A 21,513-nucleotide genomic window follows, 5' to 3' on the forward strand; every position below is an offset into this window, starting at 1 on the left:
GAGAGAGAGAGAGAGAGAGAGAGAGAGAGAACAGGGCCTCTCAAAAGATCTACTTCCTCCAGTGGGGTTTTACCTCCCAGAGGTTCTGCAACTTTGAAGGCCAAATTGTTTAAGCAGGAAATCTGTGAGGCATGTCTGTCTTGCCTTTAAACCCTACGGAGGAAGTGTTTTAAAGCTCCATTTGGCTTGGTGTGTTTGAAGTGCTGTATGACACTGGCCAATGGGCTGGGGAATCTGGAGTCACTAGATGGGACAAATCCATGGTGAAATCTTAGCATGTGGCTAGTTGGAGGAGTGGGCAGAAGGCGGGGTGAGGGCTTCCAACGAGGCCCATCAAAAAGACCACCTTATCTAGCACTCAGCCCAAGCAAGACTTCGGAGAACTTCCTCGGACAGAGTTCAGGTCATAAAAGGCAGTAGCTGGGCCTGGAAACTGCACCCTTCTGTGATTTCACTGAGTGGGTGGGGCTGCAGTTGTAGGTGAACTGGGAGGAAACATTACACCCGGTGGCAGGAAGAAAAGGCCAGCTGTCCCCAGGGAGAGCTCCTGGAGGCTCAAAGCAGGCCAGCCTTCTCAAATATCCTAGAGATGGGCCTCGTGAGGGCAGGGTGGATTGGCGTGAAACGCTGGTGACAGGTCCGTTCAAGAAAAGAATTCAGGCCACTTCAGAACCAGTGAGAGGAAAGAGGAGCTGGAGAGTACATGCCAGGCTGGAATGCCCAGTCAGAGAGAAGCTTCACCATCACAGGCAGCTCTGGGAACAGGCGGGGCCATGTTAATATTAATGCTCAGTGCGCTGGGTCCCGGCTGCCCTACCGCTCACACAGGCCCTCCACCTACAACCTCAGTCCACAGAGCATTCGGTCCCTTAGGTATAATGGGGCTCCTCCTCTTCCCCCCGTTGCTATGCAACCTCTGCCCCCTCCCTCTGTTGTCCTCTGACTGCCTCCATCTCCTCAGAGGATTCCGCTGAGCCTGAGCGGGGAAGGCAGGCAGAGTGTGGTCCTTCTCACTTGTACCTGGTCACCTGGAGCCCAGAGGTCTTACAGGCTTTGGAAATGTAGCCCCCTCCCTTCTCCCTGTAGCTCAGAGGTTCTTGAACCAACTTTCTAGGACTGGTGAACAGGGTCAAGCCAGTGCCGAGATGTTTGTTCTCTTTTCTTTCTTTGAGTCAAGGTCTCAAGCTGTCTGTAAACTTGCCATGTACTGGAGGATGGCTCTAAGCTTTTCACTCTCCAGCTCCCATTTCCCAAGGTCTGGTTTTACAGTTCTCCCCACCCCCCCACCATCCCCCTCCACTTCATCCAGCTTATGCAGTGTTGGGATAGAACCAGGGGCTTCGTGAATGTAGGGGAGCACTCTTCCAGCTCAGCGACACCCCAATTTCTGTTCCCTCTTCAGGCATTTGGCCTGCTATCTTCTTCCAGGATCCCAGGAGCCTGTGTGCAGTAACACCTGCCTTCCCAGATGTTCCTTAGCTCTCTTACTGTAACGGCAACTGGTGCCAATAGAGGTGTATGCTCAGGTCTGCACCTGCGCGATTTTCTCCGTGGAAGAGGAATCTTGCACGTCCCTCACCACTGTTCTGGGTGCCATGTTTTTGTTTCTCACTATAAAATTAGACACTTGCAGACAAGCCACCCTCCCAGGAGACCCCGGCTTTTGATTTCGTCCTTGCTTCTTAGAGTATGGGACAGGAACCAGTAACATCGATTATGAGAAATGCAAATCCCAGGGCCCAACTCCCAGAAGACTGACTGGAGACCCGTGTGTATTTAACAAACTTAAGGCGATTCCTGTGTACTCAGACGTTCAGGAAGGCCTACACTACAGAATGCAGCAAATTGGAAATAAGCCAGCAAGCTGCTGGCTTAACCATTAACATAGGCACCCAAGGAGGCAGCAGGCACAGCAGGGGAGAGTTCAGAGCCTGCTTGTCAGTCTTTAGGGTTGGTTCTTCTTTCCCCTCCCTCTCCCCCTTTTCTCTCCCTCTTCCCTTCCCCCTCCCCTTGCCACCTATGGGGGTGACTTTTTTGTTTTGTTTTGTTTTGTTTTTTTGGTTTTTCGAGACAGGGTTTCTCTGTGTAGCCTTGGTTGTCCTGGAACTCACTCTGTAGACCAGGCTGGCCTCGAACTCAGAAATCCGCCTGCCTCTGCCTCCCAAGTGCTGGGATTAAAGGCGTGTGCCACCACTGTCCGGCTGGGGGTGACTTTTGCTGAGACTCCTAGCTAAGTGGGAGATATGGATCCTGAAGTGGCCACTTCCTGCAGCCAGGCAGGACTCCCAGTGGAGGGACAAGACAGCACCAAAATGTGTCATGCCTGTAAGATGTGCAGGGACAGAGAGATCCTGTCCTTAAAGAAGGTCCCCAGGAACACTGGAGGCAATACAGGAGTCGCACTCGTTCTACCATGGCTATCGATCTACCATGGCGATCGATCGAGAACAGCTTAGGGACGTACCTGCCAACAGTCAGGCAGAACAGGCTAAGGACTGGCAGGTGCCACCCTCAGAGATGGTGAGGTACTTCTGTGCCTGGAGGCTCCTAGGGAAATGGAGACCAGATCAGCAGATAAAACCTACGAAAAACAGCAAAACAGAGGCACTTCTAAGAGAAGAGCAGAAAAACAAATGTAATCTCCCTCAGGGTGTCTCAGTCAGCGTCATGGCTGGTAAAGACCAAGGTGACAGCATTCGGAAGAGCTTGATGTGTTACCGGTGATGACAGCTTAAAGCAACAGGACACTTTGGCTTCCTTTCTTTTCAATACTTCTAGCTTTCGTATGGGAACGCTGGCTGGGCTTTCAATGTACAGAACAGCAGCGTCTCTGCCATGTTCCCAGTTTTTAATTCATTTAGAAAACTCTCCTTGGGATGTTTGCATTACCAATCGGGGACTGCACAGATGTTTCTCTGGTCTCATAGCCACAAGTGAGCAGAATGTGTTCGTTCCCAAATGGCGTCTGGAACATGCCCAGAACAAACGACTCAATCAGAAGGAAAATGTCTCCCAGTCCTGCTCTACCCTTGCCTCCCGAGTGAATAGTCTTAGCAGCACCGAGTCTGGAGGCAACTGCTGTTAATCTGGAGGAATCACCAGGAACTGAAAGGCTGATAATACTGAAAATATTTCTAGGGGGAATTTCCCTGCTAGGCAGAGCAAGTTAATGATGCTGTGTTAGATGATATAATTTTTAAATTTTTATGTATATATTTTGTTTGGGTGTTACAGGATATTTTAAGACACCAATTTTTATTTTTATTTTTTCCCACATAGTCTTTAAAGGCTTCAGAAACAATCAGGCATTGCTTGTGTCTTGTAGCAACTGGTTGTAATTCTCTTCCTTCTGAATAAAAATAAAATAAAATTTTGTGTGTATGATTGTCTTGCTTGCATGTGTGAATGAGCCACTGAGGCTGTTTGGCTGTGTCTTGCTTTTCTTTCTATGGCTGGGATACACACCATGACCAAAAGCAACTCGGGGGTGGGGTGGGGGGGGAGGAAAGCGTTTCTTTGGTTTACCTATCATAGTCCATCTTTGCGGGACATCAGATCTGAAGTCCAAACAAGAGCAGAGGCGGGGACCGTGGGAGAATGTTGTCAATTGGCTTGCTCCCAAGCTCAAGGTCAGCTCTTTTTCTAATGCACCCCAGGCCCATCTGCAAGGGGTGGAACCTTCCACAGTGGGCCCTCCCACATTAGTCAACAATCAAGAGAATGCCAGCAGATGTGCCGGTGAGCCAATCTGATGGAGGCATTTCCTCAGATGACAAAGTGACAGGCAGGTGGAGAGACTGGAAAGTCAGAAGGATCCTAGGCTGTTCCTGCATGCACACAGCTAATGAGACTAAGGATTTAATGGTGGCCTTCTTCATTCAATGTTTCAGCTGCAAGGTGAAGTTTTCTCAAACTCTGAGCAAATGGACCACTCTTGCCTAGTTGTCCGTTACCCGCTTTCCTGGGTGGTTTTCCCCAGGCAAGACGAATGTCTGTTCTTTTCCCTCCCATTTCAGCCCATTCAGTGCCTCCAGCAATGACGATGCCTGGTGCTCAAAACAGCGATGCTGTTGTTTGTGGCCAAAAGTCTGCAGCTATTGATCCCGATTGTCAACTTAACAGGGTCTAGAATTACCTAGGAGACAAATCTATGAGCGTGTTCTCCAGGAAGTGTCCAGGTCAGGGGCATTGAGATGGGGCGATCACTGTAACTGTGGGCGGCACCGTTCCAAGGGTTTGATAAATCTGAATCAAGGTCCTACCATACATGAGGATCCTTATTTTCTCTTCCTCTTCACTCATCCTTCACACATACGTGTGCATTTCACGGCCACCTTCCCTCATCACCTTCCTCAGGGCAGTCATGGAGGCAGTTTAGTGTTCCTGCTGTCTACGACTGGGGCAGAGTGATTTCGAGAAGGTATAACAGATGTCCATAAATAAATCCCTTAACTGTAACTGTGATTGTCAAGCTCATAAACTCATGGCATGTGGGAAGCTCAGTGCTAGCTATGACTTTGTCATCCGATCGACAATGTGCCTAGATAGAAATTGTCTCAGAACAGATTGTATGTTATAATTAAAAAACAAAACACATTCTGTGTGGCCATGAGGGCCAAGCTGTCCATCCCTGTACAAATGGGGCTTCTGCTGTGGCTGATTCAAATACACTTTGAGGTAATCACTTTGAAATTTTAAACAATATAGTTACTTAAAAATATTGTTGCCTTATTTTAAAGTATTTGTGTGTGTGTGTGTGTGTGTGTGTGTGTGTGTGTGCATGCACGCATGTGTTAGTCCAGTACCTACAGAGGTTACAAGAAGTCACTGGATCCTCTGGAGCTGGAGTCACAGGTGGTTACAAACTGCCTGACATGGATGCTGGTCCTCTGCAAGACCAATTTGTGCTCTTAACCACTGGAACATCTCTCCTGCCCCATGCTTATAACCTTTTAAAACTAATATTATTTTACTTTATGTGCATGGGTTTATTTACTACATGTAAATATGTGTACCATGTGCATGTGTATGCCTGATGGTGGAGGAGGCCAGGAAATCTATTGAATCCTCTGGAACAATATGTATGTGAGCTGCTCTGGGCATGCTGGGAATCAAGCACCTAGAGTCTTTTGGAAGGTCAGCCAGTGACCTTAACCATAGCCATACATGGTTTTTTGTTTTGTTTTTGTTTTTGACACAGGTCTCACTATGTATCCTTCAGCTGCCTGGAGCTCACCATGTAGACTAGGCTGGCCTTAGACTCACAGAAATCCACCTGCCTCTGATTCCTGAGTGTTATGATTAAAGGCGTGTGCTGTTGTACCTGGAGTGTTTATTTGAGACAGGGTCTCATTGTGTAGCCTGCGAACCTGGGACCCATTGTATAGGCCTAGGCTCTGGCCTCAGATCCATGGCAATTTTCCTACCTCAGATCCCCAGTGCAGGGTTACAAGCTTGTGTGACCATACCTACTTCTTCCTCCCTCCCTTCCTCCCTCCCTTCCTCTTTTCCTTCTTCCTTCCCTTCCTCCCTCCCTCCCTCCCTTTCTACCTCCCTTCCTTCCTTCCTTCCTTCCTTCCTTCCTTTCTTTCTTTCTTTCTTTCTTTCTTTCTTTCTTTCTTTCTTTCTTTCTTTTTCTTTCTTTCTGGTGCTGAGATAGAATCCAGGGCTTTGTATATTGTAACTATTAAACACACATTGTAACACTGAGATAAATCTTATATTAAATAAGGAGAGAAAGAAAATCTTGTAGAGATGAGGTTTCTCTACTTGGATCAAGATCCTCAAGATCTTTACACCAACCAGTTATGCAAACTTTCAATTTAGAGCTTTAGCACCTTCCCCCTCCCCACATTGGCCCAGCAGTATTTCTGATGTCAGACAAAGCTGTGTAAATAGACTTGTACCTTAACTGAATGAAATGATAGCAAGAAGCCGATACTTAGATTATAGGGTAAGTATTTTGTTAAATGAATTATGACCACTTTCCTATTTACTCTACAAAACTGGGAGAGAAATGTTACCTTCCTATTGTCATAGGTTAATAAAAAAGCAAAAACAAAAAACCAAAAACCACCACCACCACCACCACCACCAACAACAAAAAAACCCCAAAACTTTGCCTGAGTATATAGAAATAGTTAGGGGTCACTCCAGGATGGAAATCCTGGTCTGCCTCAACTGCTACCATCATGCCATCTCCTCGTACAGCTTTCCTTGTAGGAGATGAAAATCTAGCTGTGCAAAAAGATAGGAAAGATCAGAGACCCATAAAGTTCTGAAATGTTTAGCTTCATGTTGTATCCTAGGCAGACAGTTTGGGGCTTTAACTTGTGTTCAGTGGGCCAGGCCCTGACTCTAGGTTTCCCAGGTGGCCTGGCTCAGGGGAGGCCTCTCGAAAAGAACCACCTAGTCTCCTGTTGGCTCCATTCTGGGCTCCCACAGAGGAGACTGAAGCTAAGACATAAAGCTTAAAGGCTCTGTCATTTCACATTCTTAAACAGGGATCATAGAATATCTGTCTGTCTGTCTGTCTGTCTATCTATCTATCTATCTATCTATCTATCTATCTATCTATCTACCTATCTACCTACCTACCTACCTACCTATCTACCCAACCATCTATTTATCATCTTATTTGTTTGTTTATTTATTGTGGCTGGGAAATGAAACCCCTGTCTTCTCCAGTCCCTACTTTGGTCAATTCAGAAGTCCAGAGGATTCTCTAAACCCACTTTGACTAACTTCCTTTGTCTTTTTTCCTGTTGCAGGCCACCGAGGCCCATGTGAACATTCTCTAAAATGCTTAAGCTCGAAGATCTCTGAGAGAAAGCTGCCAGGCTCCTGGCTGCCTGCAGGACGAGGACCTCTGGAGAAGCCAGTCCTGGGGCCACGTGGGGCCATCATGCCAATGTTCAGCCCTCAGGGTAGCCTCCACTCAGTCCGCGCTGAGCATAGCCCACTGAAGCCCAGGGTGGTGACAGTAGTGAAGCTGGGTGGGCAGCCCCTCCGCAAGGCCACCCTGCTCCTCAACAGGCGATCAGTGCAGACCTTTGAGCAGCTCCTATCGGACATCTCCGAAGCCTTGGGCTTCCCACGCTGGAAGAATGACCGTGTGCGCAAGCTTTTCACCCTCAAGGGCAGGGAGGTCAAGAGTGTGTCTGACTTCTTTCGGGAAGGTGATGCTTTCATAGCTATGGGCAAAGAGCCGCTGACACTGAAGAGTATCCAGTTGGCAATGGAGGAGCTGTATCCTAAGAACCGGGCTCTTGCCCTGGCCCCTCACAGTAGAGTCCCCTCCCCAAGGCTCAGAAGCAGGCTTCCCAGCAAGCTTCTGAAAGGAAGTCACCGCTGTGGGGAGGCAGGAAGCTACAGTGAGGTGATGGGGAGTAAGGCAGTCGCTAGGCATCAGGGCAAGACTTCCACAGAGCTGGCCCCGGAAGACAAGGTGAGGGCTCAGAAGTGGGGAAGAGAGAAACAAGAGTCAGAACCTCGTGGCCTGCCTTCACCTAGGGAAGCCACTCAGGAGGAGACTCATGCAAGTGGAGAGAAGCACCTGGGGGTGGAGATTGAAAAGACCTCCGGGGAGATCGTCAGGTGTGAGAAGTGTAAGCGAGAAAGAGAGCTGCAGTTGGGCCTGCAGAAGGAGCAATGCCCTCTGGGAACCAGTGAGCTGGACCTCGGGAGGGGTCAGAAGAGGGATTCTGAGAAGTTGGTGAGGACCAAGAGCTGCAGGAGGCCTTCTGAGGCAAAATCAACAGATGGAGAGGAAGGGTGGAAGGGTGACAGCCATCGGGGTAGCCCCAGGGATCCCCCTCAGGAACTGAGGACAACAGTTCTCAGCAACTCAGACAAGAAAGAGATCAGAGGTTCCGAAGGTCAGGAAAGTCATCCTCAGGGTGCAGCCAAGGCCCAGAAGGACCTCGTGGAAGGTTCACCAGCTGTAGAGGAGGGGCCAGTAGACATGAGGAGAGACAACCGGCACACATGCAGGAACAAGCAGGCTGCCTGGCTCCGGAGAGAGCAGCAGGCCGAACCCCCACAGCCTCCCAGAACCCGAGGGGAGGAGAAGGAAGCAGAGCATGAGAAGAAGCCAGGCAGCTCAGGAGGGAAGAAGGTGCTAGAAAAGGAGCCTAAGAAGAAGCTGGAAGAGAAGAGGCCAGAACGACCCAGTGGCCAGAAGCTGAGGCCCAAGGGCATCATCTCAGCGGATGTGGAGAAGCACTATGACATAGGTCGGGTCATTGGGGACGGCAACTTTGCCACTGTGAAGGAATGCAGGCACCGAGAGACCAAGCAGGTTTACGCCATGAAGATCATTGACAAGTCCCAGCTGCAGGGTAAGGAGGACATTGTCGACAGTGAGATTTTAATCATCCAGAGTCTCTCTCATCCCAACATAGTAAAACTGCATGAGGTCTATGAGACAGAGGCAGAGATCTACCTGATCATGGAGTATGTGCAGGGAGGGGACCTGTTCGATGCCATCATTGAAAATGTGAAGTTTCCAGAACCTGATGCTGCAGCTATGATCACAGACTTGTGTAAGGCCCTCATCCACATGCATGACAAGAAGATCGTCCACCGCGATGTGAAGCCGGAAAACCTCCTGGTAAGTCTGGAGTTTTGCTTTTACAAGAGGGGTCTATAAAAAGGTAGGATAGGATGAATATCAACTGCTTCTTCATGCGTACCAGCTGGTTCTGTGTGTCTACTTGACACAGGCTGGAGTTATCACAGAGGAAGGAGCCTCCCTTGAGGAAATGCCTCCATGAGATCCAGCTGTAAGGCATTTTCTCAATTAGTGATCAAGTGTGAGAGGGCCCCTTGTGGGGGCTGGTAGTCCTGGGTTTCTCTAAGATAACAAGCTGAGCAAGCCAGGGGAAGCAAGCCAGTAAGCAGCACCCCTCCATGGTCTCTGCATCAGCTCTTGCCTCCAAGTTCCTGCCCTGTGTGAGTTCCAGTCCTGACATCCTTTGGTGCTGAACAGCAATGTGGAAGGGTAAGCTGAGTAAACCCTTTCCTCCCCAGCTTGCTTCTTGGTCATGATGTTTGTGCAGGCATAGAAACCCTGACTGACACGCCTTGGGTTACCTTTGTGTTCAAGAAGATTCCCTTACACTTCTTTAACATGCTCATGCCAGTACTTAAAAATTTGGCTATAGTTCCTAAATTGCTGAATAAATTTGTTTTGATTGTTCAATAAATATGAACCTTTTGATTTAAATAAGGCAGAAAATGTTTCCTCTTCCCTAGGAGATAAATGTTTGCTTTGGTGGTGACCCTGTGACTTAATTTATTGAACATTTACATATCCTCTGGCATAGACAGTGAGTGTCTACTGGTGGTGGCTTCTCCCTCGAGCTTTGCATTGACTCTCTGACTCTTCCTGTGTCCTCTTTGAGGACAATGGTATGCCAAGGCGTTCCCAGTTTGCAGGGTTGGAGAGACGTGTGTGTGGATCACAGGAGGTTGGTAGGGGAGTGTCTTGGTTTCTGTTGCTGTGAGGGAACACCATGATCAAAAGCAAATGAGAGAGAAAATTGTTGATTTGGCTTATACTTCCACATCACTGTTCACTGAAAGGAATCAGGACAGGCATTCGGACAGGGCAAGAACCTGGAGGCAGGAGCTGATGCAGAGGCCATGGAGGGATGCTGCTTACTGACTTACTCCTCTTGGCTTGCTCAGTTTGCTTTCTTATAGAACCCAAGACCTCCAGCCCAGGAGTGGTACCACCCACAATGAGATAGCCCTTCCCCACCAACCACTAATTAAGTAAATGCCCTGTAGGCTTGCCTACAGCCTGATCTTATGGAGCTGAGACTCCCTCCTCTCAGATGACTTTAGTTGTGTCAAGTTGACATAAAACTATCCAGTGCAGGAAAGCAGGTCCACCAAATTTGCTTCCTGGTTTTCGTGGTTTTTTTTTTTTTTTTTTTTTTTTTTTTTTTTTTTTTTTTTTTTTTTTTTTTTTTTTTTTGGTGGTGTTGTTGTTTGTTTGTTTTTTCTTTTGATTAAGGCCTTATCCTTTCTGGACCTTAGTGTTGAATGACTTTTTCTAGAGAGGCAGGAACAAAATCCAATGCAATCCAGACTGGGCACAGATGACAAAGAAATGACACTAACTATGTTTAGCTTGGTGAACCAATGGCTTTATTAGAGCACCTTAGGGGAGTGGAGTGTGGACAACTCAAGGCAGATGCTTCACTGTTCATCCCTGTGTGCATGCTCATGATCCCACCCATGATCCCTGGCACTCGACCTGCAGGCAGCGTCACAGTAGAGTCTCCTATAGCAGCCGTTTGGTGTCTTTACATAACCTTGGGGGAAGGGACCTCATGAGCCTGATAGCTTTCTAAGTGCCATGAGTCCCAAGAGCCTTCCTCTTTGACCTCACAAAGAATGAAGGCTTTGCTTAAAAGCAAATAGCCACATAACATGTAGTTTCCTGACTTTTTTGTTTTATTTAAAAAAAAATTTCTTTTGGTGCTGGAGAGATGAGTCGGTGATTAAAGGTGCTGGCTGCTAGAGGACTTGACTTTAGTACCCAGCATCCATGGTTGGAGTCTCACAACTGCCTAAAACTGCAGCTCCAGAGCATCCAACATTCCTTTCCTAACATCCCCAGGCATCTGAACACATGTGCACATGCACACACAGACAGTACACTCACATATGCATGTGATTAAACAACCAAATACATCCTCAGGTGATGAAGGTGTGTGTGTGTGTGAGAGAGAGAGAGAGAGAAAGAAAGAGAGAGAGAGAGAGAGGTGGGTATGGAGCATGCATGCAATGGCACCGTATATAGAGGTCAGAGGTCAGCTTTGTGGAGCCAGATTTCACTTTCCACTTTTACTTTTTTTCGAGGGATGAAATGAAGGTGTCTAGGTTAGTCTGGTCGCGATCTTTACTCAAGGCCATCTCCTTGGCCTTAAGTTCCTGATTTAATAAGAACAGAACATGAACAGTGTGCCTTGGATGGCTAGGCAACAGTAGACATGAGAAAAAGCAGCAGCTCCCTGACACACAGAAGCCAGCTCATTAGTCCCAGCTTGGTTATGGCATGCTCCTGCTCAATGTAAAAACACTACAGGATGCCCACCTGCTTCCCGTAGGACCACTGTGTCTTGGGTGGACCAAGGGAAAACAAAAAGCCTCTTTGTAATAATGTATTGTTTAAGTTGTGAACGTGGTCAATGTTCCCATGACAGTTGCCTCCTCCTCCTGCCTGCACATGGGAACAAGACCCTCAGTCAGTCTGCCAGTTGTCAGTCAGTCAGTCAGTCAGTCAGACATAGTGCTACATGCCTGTGGCCCAGCACTTGGGAGGTAGATGCAGGGGGGGTCAAGGCATGAAGATCACCCTTGACTTTCTCCAGTGTGGGAGCAGTCTGGCCTTCTTATTTATTTATTTATTTATTTATTTATTTATTTATTTATTTATCTATTATTAGATGTTTTCTTTATTTACATTGCAAATTTTATCCCCCTGAAATCCCCCCCTATCCCATAACCCCTCCCCCTGCTCACTAACCCACCCTCTCCCACTTCCCTGTCCTGGCATTCCCCTACACTAGGGCATCAAGCCTTCACAAGACCAAGGGTCTCTCCTCTCATTGATGTCCCACAAGGACATCCTCTGCTACATATGCAGCTGGAGCCATGAGTCCCACCATGTGTACTCTTTGGTTGGTGGTTTAGACCCTGGGAGCTCTGGGGTTACTGGTTAGTTCATATGGTTGTTCCTCCTATAGGGCTACAGACCCCTTCAGCTCCTTAGGTCCTTTCTCTAGCTTCTCCACTGGGGACCCTGTGCTCAGTCCAATGGATGGCTGTGAGCATTCACTTCTGTATTAGTCAGGCACTGGCAGAGCCTCTCAGGAGACAGCTCTCTTAGGCTCCTGTCAGCCAGCACTTGTTGGCATCCACAATAGTGTCTGGGTTGGGTAACTGTCTATGGAATGGCAGCTTGGTCTTCTAAAGACCCTGTCTCAACAGGGACGCCAAGGAACTACTCTTACTTCCCCACCTGCACACCCCAAAGCATCCTCAAACTGTCCCCAATTCAGTCTTCCAAATCTGCTAATCTGCTGAGAGTTTTGGGTGCTCTCTGAGTTAGACAAAGATCCCAGCTGAGTGCTCATTCTCTCTCTTATTGATTGCAGTGTTACAGTAAGGAAGCCAGTGTGTCTTGTCATGACATTCCTGGGAGTCTTAGTCACAACAAATCTCACACTGTCACCATCTGGTATCTCTGTCCTGTTTTCTTCTTCATAGCTGTGATCGCCACCTGACACATTCCCATCGCCATGTGGCACATTCTATTCTTAATTAGAAGGAAAATTATTGGGGGCTGGAGAGATAGCTCAGTGTTTAAGGGTACTGGTGTTCTTTCAGAGGACCTGGGTTTGATTCCAACTACCTGTGACTTCAATTCCAGGGGATCCAATGTCCTTTCCTGGCCTCCTTGGGCACCAGGCATCTACATGGTGTACGGGTAAACATGCAGGCAAAATAAATAAATAATTAAAAAATATTTAAAAATGAATCACAGATTTATTTATGTGTTGTGTGTTGAGGGAGGCGGGTGGCAGGTAGCTATGAGCCTGCCACCTTTCAAGGGGGCACAAGTTGAAGGGTCGGCTCTCTCTCTTTGCCATATGAGTCCTGAAGAAGGAACTCAGGTCTTCAGGCTTAGTGGCAAGCATTTTTTTTTTTCTAACCCAACTGAGCCAGCTCACCAGCAACGTGATCAAAAGCAAACTAGGGGGAGAAGGTTTATTTGGGTTACAAATTCTGGGTCATAGTCCACTGGAGGAGCCAAGGTGGGAACTCAAGGCAAGAGCCTGGAGACTGTAACTGAAACAAAGACCACCAATGGATGCTGCTTCCTGGCTTGTTCTCGTGTTCTGGGTCAGCCTGCTTTCTCATACAGCACAGAACTCCCTGCCCACGAGTGGCTCCTCTCACAGTGGCCTAGACCCTCATACTCTGGTCATTAATCAAGAAGATGATTTATAGATTTGCCCACAGGCAACCCAATGGTTGTGACATTTTCTCAGTTGAGATTCTTTCCCCAGGTAACTCTAAGTTTTTTTTTTTTTTTTGTCAAGTCAACACACCTGACCAGTACACAGTCCAATATTCAAACTAAACTAAAAATATTTATCACCACCACTACTACCACCACCACCACCACCACCACCACCACCATCATCAACAACAACATTGTGTGTGTGTGTGTGTGTGTGTGTATGCACTGTGCATCTGTGTATGTGCTATGCATGTATGTGAGTGCAGGTGTGCACATGCCATGATGCACACATGGAGGTCAGAGGATAACTTTCCAGAGTTGGTTTTCTCCTTCCATCTTGTGGGAGAGTCTTTCCTGTTACTGTTTCTGTGCCGGACAAGGCAGCTGCCTCTGGAACTTGTGGACACATCCCCATCTGTCTCTGTCCCTACCCTCCTGTGGGAGGGCTGGGATTCCATGTGTCTGCACCTGCACCTGGCTTTTTATATTAGTTCCAGAGACTTAACCCACACCATCAGGCTTGCATAAGTCGTTTTACCCACTGAGCCATCTTCCACGGCTCTACATTCCTTCCATTTCTTCCTTCTCTCCCTGGAAAGACAGGTTCATGAAAGCAGGCATGATTTTATTCAGACTCTACCATGAAACTGAGATCAGTTTTTCCACACAGTGTACACTTAACAGACATGAGTTGGATACCATCATTCTCTGCTGCCTGGGAGACAGCAAACACTCCCGTGGCTGCTGATATCATTGAGATAAGTATATTGAAAGGACCGTGGTGCTCAGGCATTTATCAGGAAGCCTAGTTTTCTTCAGATAAAGCAATAGTGAATGAGACAGTTGTGCCAATAAGTCACATGTTTTTTTTTTTTTTTTTTTTTTTTTTTTTTTTTTTTTTTTTTGTCTTTTGTTTGATTTTTGTTTTTGACAGGGCAAAGGGGCCAGGGATGTAGTGTGTCCCCTTTAATTCTCCAGGCTGCAGAGCTCTGTCTGTGAATTGCCCCCATGAGCAAGCAGGCTGAAGGCAGTCTGAGTCAAGCTCATTTTCTGGTGAAACGAGGTTTATGTTGACCATTAACTCAGGTCCTCCTGTTTTTGCCAACTTTAATAGAATTGCAAGAATAATTTGGCTGCCTGCCTCCATGGTCTGAATTAGCCTCCAATAACTCTCTTGGTGGAAATTGAGTTTTTATATTTGCTAGTGTTCTTGTCCCTTCTCTATTGCTTTTAAAAATTCTTTATTATTGTTATCAATTTTTTTTTTGGCTAATATATTCACTGACATATCCCAGACTTGCCTCAAACTTGTTGTGTAGCCTGAGGATGACCTTGAACATCTGACCATCTTTCCTTCATCTTGCTCATGCTGGGGTTACAGGTGTGTGCCACACCTGGTTTGTGGGAATGAATGCAGGATTCTAGTATGCTAGGCGGGCATGCTGTAAGCTGAGTTATAGCTCCCATTATTCAGTCTTTCTGTGGTTTCTGTTTTCTGGGTCTGGACAGAGACATTTTTCCCATTTGATGTCCAAACTCTCTCCAGAGTCTTTGTTCTTCCATTTGCTGTTTTGTACTGAACGCTTGAAGCAGGAGGCTCTTCTGAGAGCTCTGGGTAGGACCTGTGAGCTGGGGATTTCCTACACACATTGACTAATGCAGCCCACCCGTTCCCCATGCCCACAGTTTCCACATGTGAGATCAGGGGTCCTCCGGGACTATTTTCACTTGGGGACAGCTGGCTTACCTTGTGTTTTCTGGCCAGGACAAGGTCCTGGAATCTGTCTGTGGCTCAGCTTGTTCTTCTGGTGTGAGGGATGGACCAGGCAGCAGTGTGTCACTAAAGAGTGAGCTCTGTGGCTGGTTGAGCATGTGAAATTCCTCTGGGCAGTAGAAAGGTGATGTGTTAGGTGTAGACAAATATCTCTGCAAGGTTCAGCAGGCACAGATCTTTGTAGAATTAAATATCACAGCTGAGATCTTTTAGTGCTTTGAGGCAGTGGTGTGTGTGTGTGTGTGTGTGTGTGTGTGTGTGTGTGTGTGTGTGTATACATGTATGGTTTCACAAATAGCAGAAAGCTGTGTGTGAGCCATCTTTTGTGTAAGAGGCAATGCCTTGCGGCTCTCCCTGGGCCTTCCTGGGTGACCTGTCAGGGGGGCACTTGTTGAAACAGGTGTCTATTCCACTCATGAAACACATTTGTCCTTTTTCAGCCTAAGTAAAGTTTGGCATATCATGTCTAGAGTCTAAGCGCTACCCAGCACCAGGCTTTTGGTTTTCTTCAGACAAAGATGAGGCTTCTGCTGGACTTGACAACTGCTGTTATCTGGGCTTAGATAGATACTCTTTCCAAGCTTGTTGATAGAATAATTATGTTGCAAATGTGTTTGGTTTTCCAAGATTCAGTATTTGCCATTGTTGCCATGGTGATCAGCATCCATCAGTTGCTGTTCTTCACTTACCTACATGTGCTGTCAAATCAATGCTCCTTCCTTGAAGAGGTGGCTGCTGGCTCTCTATTAGATCTATCTTTTCTAATCCTGGGGAATACTTATTTTAGCACCAACTTCTGACTGAGCAGCAGACTGTAAGTACAGTTGCTTTTACAGACATTTTCTGAGCACACTAAAAGCTCTTAATGAACATAGCTCCTTATCATGATGTTTTAATCAACAGAAATCTTTACATCTGATAATTAGGCCCTGGAGTAACATTTCAGGCCTCCTGTATTGCCAAGTTCATCTGGTCCCACTGATCTCATTTCCTGATATTAGAATTCTTCTACCCTTAGGGTTATTTAGACTCCTGAGATCTTGCACAGAAAGTTTTAATTATGAGACTTTCCAGCTTGCAGAAATATCCATGTTAATTGCTTCTTCTGCCTGTACGTGGTCCCCTGGAGGGAATGGGATAGTGTTGACTGAATCCCAGGGAAGGAGGGAGGAAGCCACAGGAGTCTAAGAAGAGGTGGTAATTAGACCAGCTCGCCCAGGATGGGGACTATACAGGCTAGGCAGCCCCAGCCAAGACATCTGGGTCAGCGGGTGGTGATGGAAGAGACATTAGGCTCAAGCAGAGTCCTTCTAGAAACATCTCATCTAGTGGAAGGAGAGTTGAGTCCTGTTCAGGGAAGGAGCTGGAAGGAATGAGATGGGCGGCGGATGATCAGTTGCTCCTTTCGCAGATGTGCGGAGCGTTACCTTTCCTGAGCCCTGAGTCCTGGGTCTTGAGTCACCTCTTGTCACTGTTCCAAGGTACTATAGCTCTGAGTGCTTGGAGTGGAGTAGCAGGGTTAGGTGGCATGGTAGGGGCAGGTCACAGCTTGGGTGAAGACAAAGCCAGATCCTTTCCTGCTGGTTCCAGGATGAAGTAGGTTTGTCTAGCCGTCTAATTACTGGATCTGGCTGGAGCTGTGCACTGTTACATGTTCGTAAGGGTGGTAAGGAAAGCCTAGGATGAAAAGGACCTGGCCACACGTCTCTTGCCCATTCTTCCTCTGATGTAGACGTCTTCCATCATTTTGTTGACCTTAATTCTCTATGTCCTTTTCCCCTCTCCCTTCTGCTACGATATTCAAGACGGACTCAGTGGTAGAAATTCTCCATGATCCACAGGCATTTCTTCTACCAGGTCTAACTCTATCCTTAGCTAGAAGCTAGGCATGCACCCCGGTTTTCTTACTAATGCCTCAGGCATTAACAATTCTAAGCATTGGTAGTAACCATGGTGGCACATCTCATCAGGATGAGAATGAAATTAAGAAACACAGATTTCAACAATAACACGGAATCACGAGAGATGGAGTTAGTTGGAACAGGGCTTTAGTTCAGGTCATTTTGTTAGCGTATACTGGCGATAGTTTGTTGCCACCTTCTTTGGAGAATGTCTTCTCGTGAGCCCTTTGAGGATCGGAGATTAAATTTCTCAAGATTCTTTGAGTTGGAGAAAGCAGTTAAGTAGATCTCTCCTGTGAGTTTCTAAGATTTAGCTCTCCCTAGGCTCAGTTTCTTCCAGAATAATCTGATTATCATTTCATCTTCTGGAAGTCCTGTGTGTTGTGGGTGAGGTAAGGTCAGGGGAGGAATCTGGGGCTGGGGCCGAGGTAAGCTCTCTGTTGTTTTTGGCATTCAGCTGAGTGAATAGGGGCAGGTGGTCATCCCTGTGGATGGGGTGGGATGGTGGGTGAGGAGAGAGGACCCTGGTGTCTTGATCTGCAGCTAGTTAGTGTGGGACTCATCTTTTTGATGGAGCAAGAAGACTCCCGGGTAATTATGGCAATGCGAGCTTGACTAAGTTCAGGGGATCACAGACGGTGAAAATATTCATGTAGTAGATACAGGGATCTGTTTCAAGATGCATGGTGTGTGTGTGTGTGTGTGTGTGAAGGAGATCACAAAATAGAACAGTAACTGAGGGGTGTGTAGAAATGGGCTGTGTGTTTTAAGTTGGGAGGTTGGCTGTGTGGTAATGGAGTCTACGGGCTGGGGAACCAACTCTCAGAGAGAGCAACAGGATGGGTGAGTATGAAGCTGCATTCCCTCATCTCCTTTGATTCTCATCTTCTCCGGTGACACAGCAGTGATGTGAAGTACAGAGCAATATGAAACTATCAGATTCAACTCAGGAAGCACGGATGTCTGACTGTCCTCCCCTCAGCAGGCTGCCCTCTGCTAAAAAGACATGTGGCCTAGAGACTGTGCTCCGGCCTGCGTGGCTCCCCGGCATACGCCACGTTCATTAAGCACTCTTTGTTCTTTTCCTTTCCCTCCTCAGAACCCCCATCTGCCTCTTGCCGCCCCCTCCTCTGTATGACCTGTACTCACCATCTCTCTACACACACGTAAATATGAAAGTCTAGGATCTGTATGTGAGGAGATGTGGCATTTTTTTTTTCTTTCTGAGTCTAGGATGCTTAATGTAATAATACCCAGTTCTGTTTGTTTTCTCTGCAAATGTCATGATCCCATTCTCCCTATGGCTGCATAATGTATCATTGTGTAGCGAGCCACATTTTTTTTTCCCTTCTTCAGTGGGTGGACTCCTAGGTTGGTTCCATTTCCTGGCTACTGTGAACAGTGTGGCTGTAAACCTGATGGTCAGAGATTACAGTCCCTTTTATGTTCCAGTGTAAATTAGTTTGTGGCACTGGCACTTTGATATGCTGTGGCTGCTAAGATCACTTCAGTCCTTGTTAGTTGGAAATGTGCTTTGGAGGGAAATGGCCCAAAGAACCACGAAGATCCAGGCAGGGATTTAGCAGAGATAAATGGGCCTACTCCAAGCCTAATGTTAAAGGGTGCCTTGCTGCTGGACTGTCCTCTGCCGCCCCCTGCTGCTTAGAGACTAGAAGTACATTTTAAATTTTATTAAGACTTGTTTGCATGTTCGTTTTTTTTGAGATAGGGTCTTCCTTACTGTACAGCGGAACGTGGCCTGGAATTTCCTACCCTCCTGAGTGCTAGGATTATAGGCATGCACCTCACTACTGATTGCGTAACCATGGTTAAATTGATGTACTATGGAAGGGCAGAGTGGAGGCCAATTGATGACAACATAAAGGTCTCTCTTGAGGGACACGGATGTCACTCAGTTGGTAGAGTACCAGCTGCATTAAGTCCTTGGGGCACATGTGTAGTTACCCAATGCTTCCATCACTAATGCAGACCGCCTGGATTCCAAGCAGGACAATCTGGTGTGGCTGGAAAGGGGAGGAGCATAGACAGACAGGCCAGTCAGTCATTCATGCTGTGTGCAGCCATCATTGAAAATACTGTCTGTCAGTGGGCCTGAATCAGCACAGCAAGAGCATGGCCCAGAACAGCGAGTTTAGATAAACCTGAAGATGTGGGTTGTGGGTAAGCTGAGACACAGGCACGTAGATCCAGGACAGGATGGCTTCCAAACCCAGGAAAGCCAGAAAGGCTTTTTGAGACATAGGCATTGAAGTGGACATTGAATGGGGCCTTTGGCAGCCTGGCCAGATGAGAGTCCTGAGTGTACCCTATCTCCACACCAGAAACAAAGCCCCATAAAGGACTTGCCAGGAGTTCTTGGATCATAACTTAGAGAATTGAGAAAGCCAGCTTGGGGTAGGGTGGGGTGGGGTCGGGTGGGGTGGGCTGTTCATGGTCCTTGCTTCCCAGAGGGGAATATGGAGAAAGCAGGTATGCATGGACTTTGGGGTCGGCAGGAATGGATCTGAGATGAACAAGTGTCTGGTGGAGAGATGTATTAGAGACAAGTTTCCTGTTTGGGTGGAGGTCTGACTTGACGGTAAGACAGGTAGTGGTGTGAAACAACGTATTAAGATACATAGTGAAGCCAGTGACAACTTTGAGAAGGGTTGAGGAGACAGGTCATTGGGTAAAAGTGCTTGCTATGAAAGCAAGAGGGCCTGAGTTCAAATCCCTGGCACCCACATGAATGTTGAGCATGACTGTGCACCTGTACTCGATGTGTTGGGGAACGGAGACAGGTGGGTACCAGGAACTTGCTGGCCAGCCAGCCTAGCTGAAGCTTCAAGTTCAGTGAGAGATCTGTCTCACTAAAAAAGATGGGGAGGCAGTCAATGCCATCATGCTTGCACGGATGCCTGTATCTCTACAATACGTGCCCAATGTACCACCTCTCACAAAAATAAATTGAGAAACACATAAAAATAATAATAGACAACTCTGAAACTATTAAAGAAACCATGACAGTAGGACCGGAGTCTCTACCGCACTGGCCCTTCCCAGCAATGGGTGGTGTTCCAGGTGGGAAAACTCCGAAGAGACAAGAACATCATGCTATGATTTAGACAGGCCCCATAGAGTCATTTAAAAAAAAAAACTGATGTGCTGTTTCGAAGACATACACAGGACACAAAACATAATACATTTTTAAATCAAAGCCTGAGTTCCTGGAACATTTTATCTGGCCTCTACTGGCCCAGTGGGGGGTGGGCTTTGGAATGGCGGGTCTCCGATTACTTTTTGACAGAAGTACCTATTTTATTTTGGTGTATTGAATTAGCCAGATACTTTTGATTCTGATCATTTGGCTGGAAATATTTGCAAATATTTTTGCGGGGAGCATTTTTTTTTCCTGAACAATTACATAGTCATATGATGGATGGAGACGGTCCATCTGGCAATTCTAGGCGCCAACAATATTTTGTGTTCCTTTCCTTCCCGGCTAGACTTTCCAGCTTAAATTACTACATTGCTTCTTTCAGGCTGCATCTGCCTCTGTGTGCAGAGTGGGCAGAACTGGATTTGGGGTCTGAACCTATGGTTTGTTCTTGACCACGTTAATTTAGGAGACGATGTGTAGAGGTTTGGATGGGGTCTGCAGGACACCCTTACTGAGATTTTCAGGTTCTCAGAACATGGAAATGGGCCCAGGACACACGGATAGTTGTAGAAACAGAGATAGCTTATTAAGGAAGAAAAGCACGTTATAGAATGGAAGTGAGAGGGAACTAGGTAAGGATCAGAAGTGCAGTGGCTCCTGGATGGGCAGGCAGGGACGTGTGCACTGCACTGCAGGGATGTGCGCACCTCACTGTGGGGATGTGTGCACCGCACTGCAGGGATGTGTGCACCTCACTGCAGGGACGTGTGCACCTCACTGCAGGGACGTGTGCAGCGCACTGCAGGGATGTGCGCACCGCACTGCAGGGACATGTGCACCTCACTGCGGGGACGTGTGCACAACACTGCAGGGATGTGTGAACTGCACTGTGGGGGCGTGGGCACAGCACTGCAGGGATGTGTGCACCACACTCCATGCTTTCTTAGCCGTCAGCCTTGGTGAGTTTTCCAGCCTTCTCCTTTGTCATCGTTTCCACTCATCTACCAGTTTTGACCCGGACTCAGCAATTAAGACACATGCAGCTTGTGGAGGTGCCAGCTCATGAGCAGGAACCTCATGTGTGACGATATGATGCCATCAGGATCTCCCTCAAGCTTCTGTTTTGAAATCTCCATTGAGAGAATTTAGACTTGATACACAGAGGACAGTGTGGAGACAGTTGTGCTTACGGCAGGGAAGGGCAGCATTTTCAGGAGATTGATGCTCAGAAGGACCCCTCTGTGTTACACATATTCCCAAGTGGGGAGATTAGACAACGGCTGCGGACGGCTATGCTGATCTGTATCACCTACACTTCAGAAAGGCTTTCCCCTGCTGCCAAAGTCTCTAGAATGACGGCTCTCCCTGACGGGCTTTCCCGCCTAGTTGATTGACAGGCCCAGTTGATTGACAGGCCCACGGCTGAATTCTGGGAGGTCACAATGGTGTGTTCGTATTCTTTATCCGGAAGCTGATGGCCAGAGAGTGATTTTACAATCTTCCCTGTAGGTCAGAAAGTTGTGCTTCTACTTGAGACCGAAGAGGCCACTCAGGTGCCATTCTCTCTCTCTCTTTTTTTATTTACATGTAAATTTCTCCATTCCCAGTTTCCCCTCCAAAAAAACAAAGAAACAAACAA

At 47.3% G+C, this 21,513-nt stretch overlaps 1 protein-coding gene across 1 annotated transcript in view; it reads left to right on the forward strand.

Moving 5' to 3' along the window:
• The window catches only part of Dclk3 (doublecortin like kinase 3), a 55,539-nt gene that overhangs the window by 25,164 nt on the left and 8,862 nt on the right, over nucleotides 1–21,513 (forward strand). Inside the window, exon 2 of the mRNA XM_031345354.1 lies at nucleotides 6,771–8,611. Within this exon, the coding sequence (XP_031201214.1) occupies nucleotides 6,771–8,611 (1,841 nt within the window). The remainder of the gene's footprint in view (nucleotides 1–6,770; nucleotides 8,612–21,513) is intronic.

This window comes from Mastomys coucha, unplaced genomic scaffold (genome assembly GCF_008632895.1).
Source record: "Mastomys coucha isolate ucsf_1 unplaced genomic scaffold, UCSF_Mcou_1 pScaffold23, whole genome shotgun sequence".
Lineage (NCBI taxonomy): Eukaryota > Metazoa > Chordata > Mammalia > Rodentia > Muridae > Mastomys > Mastomys coucha.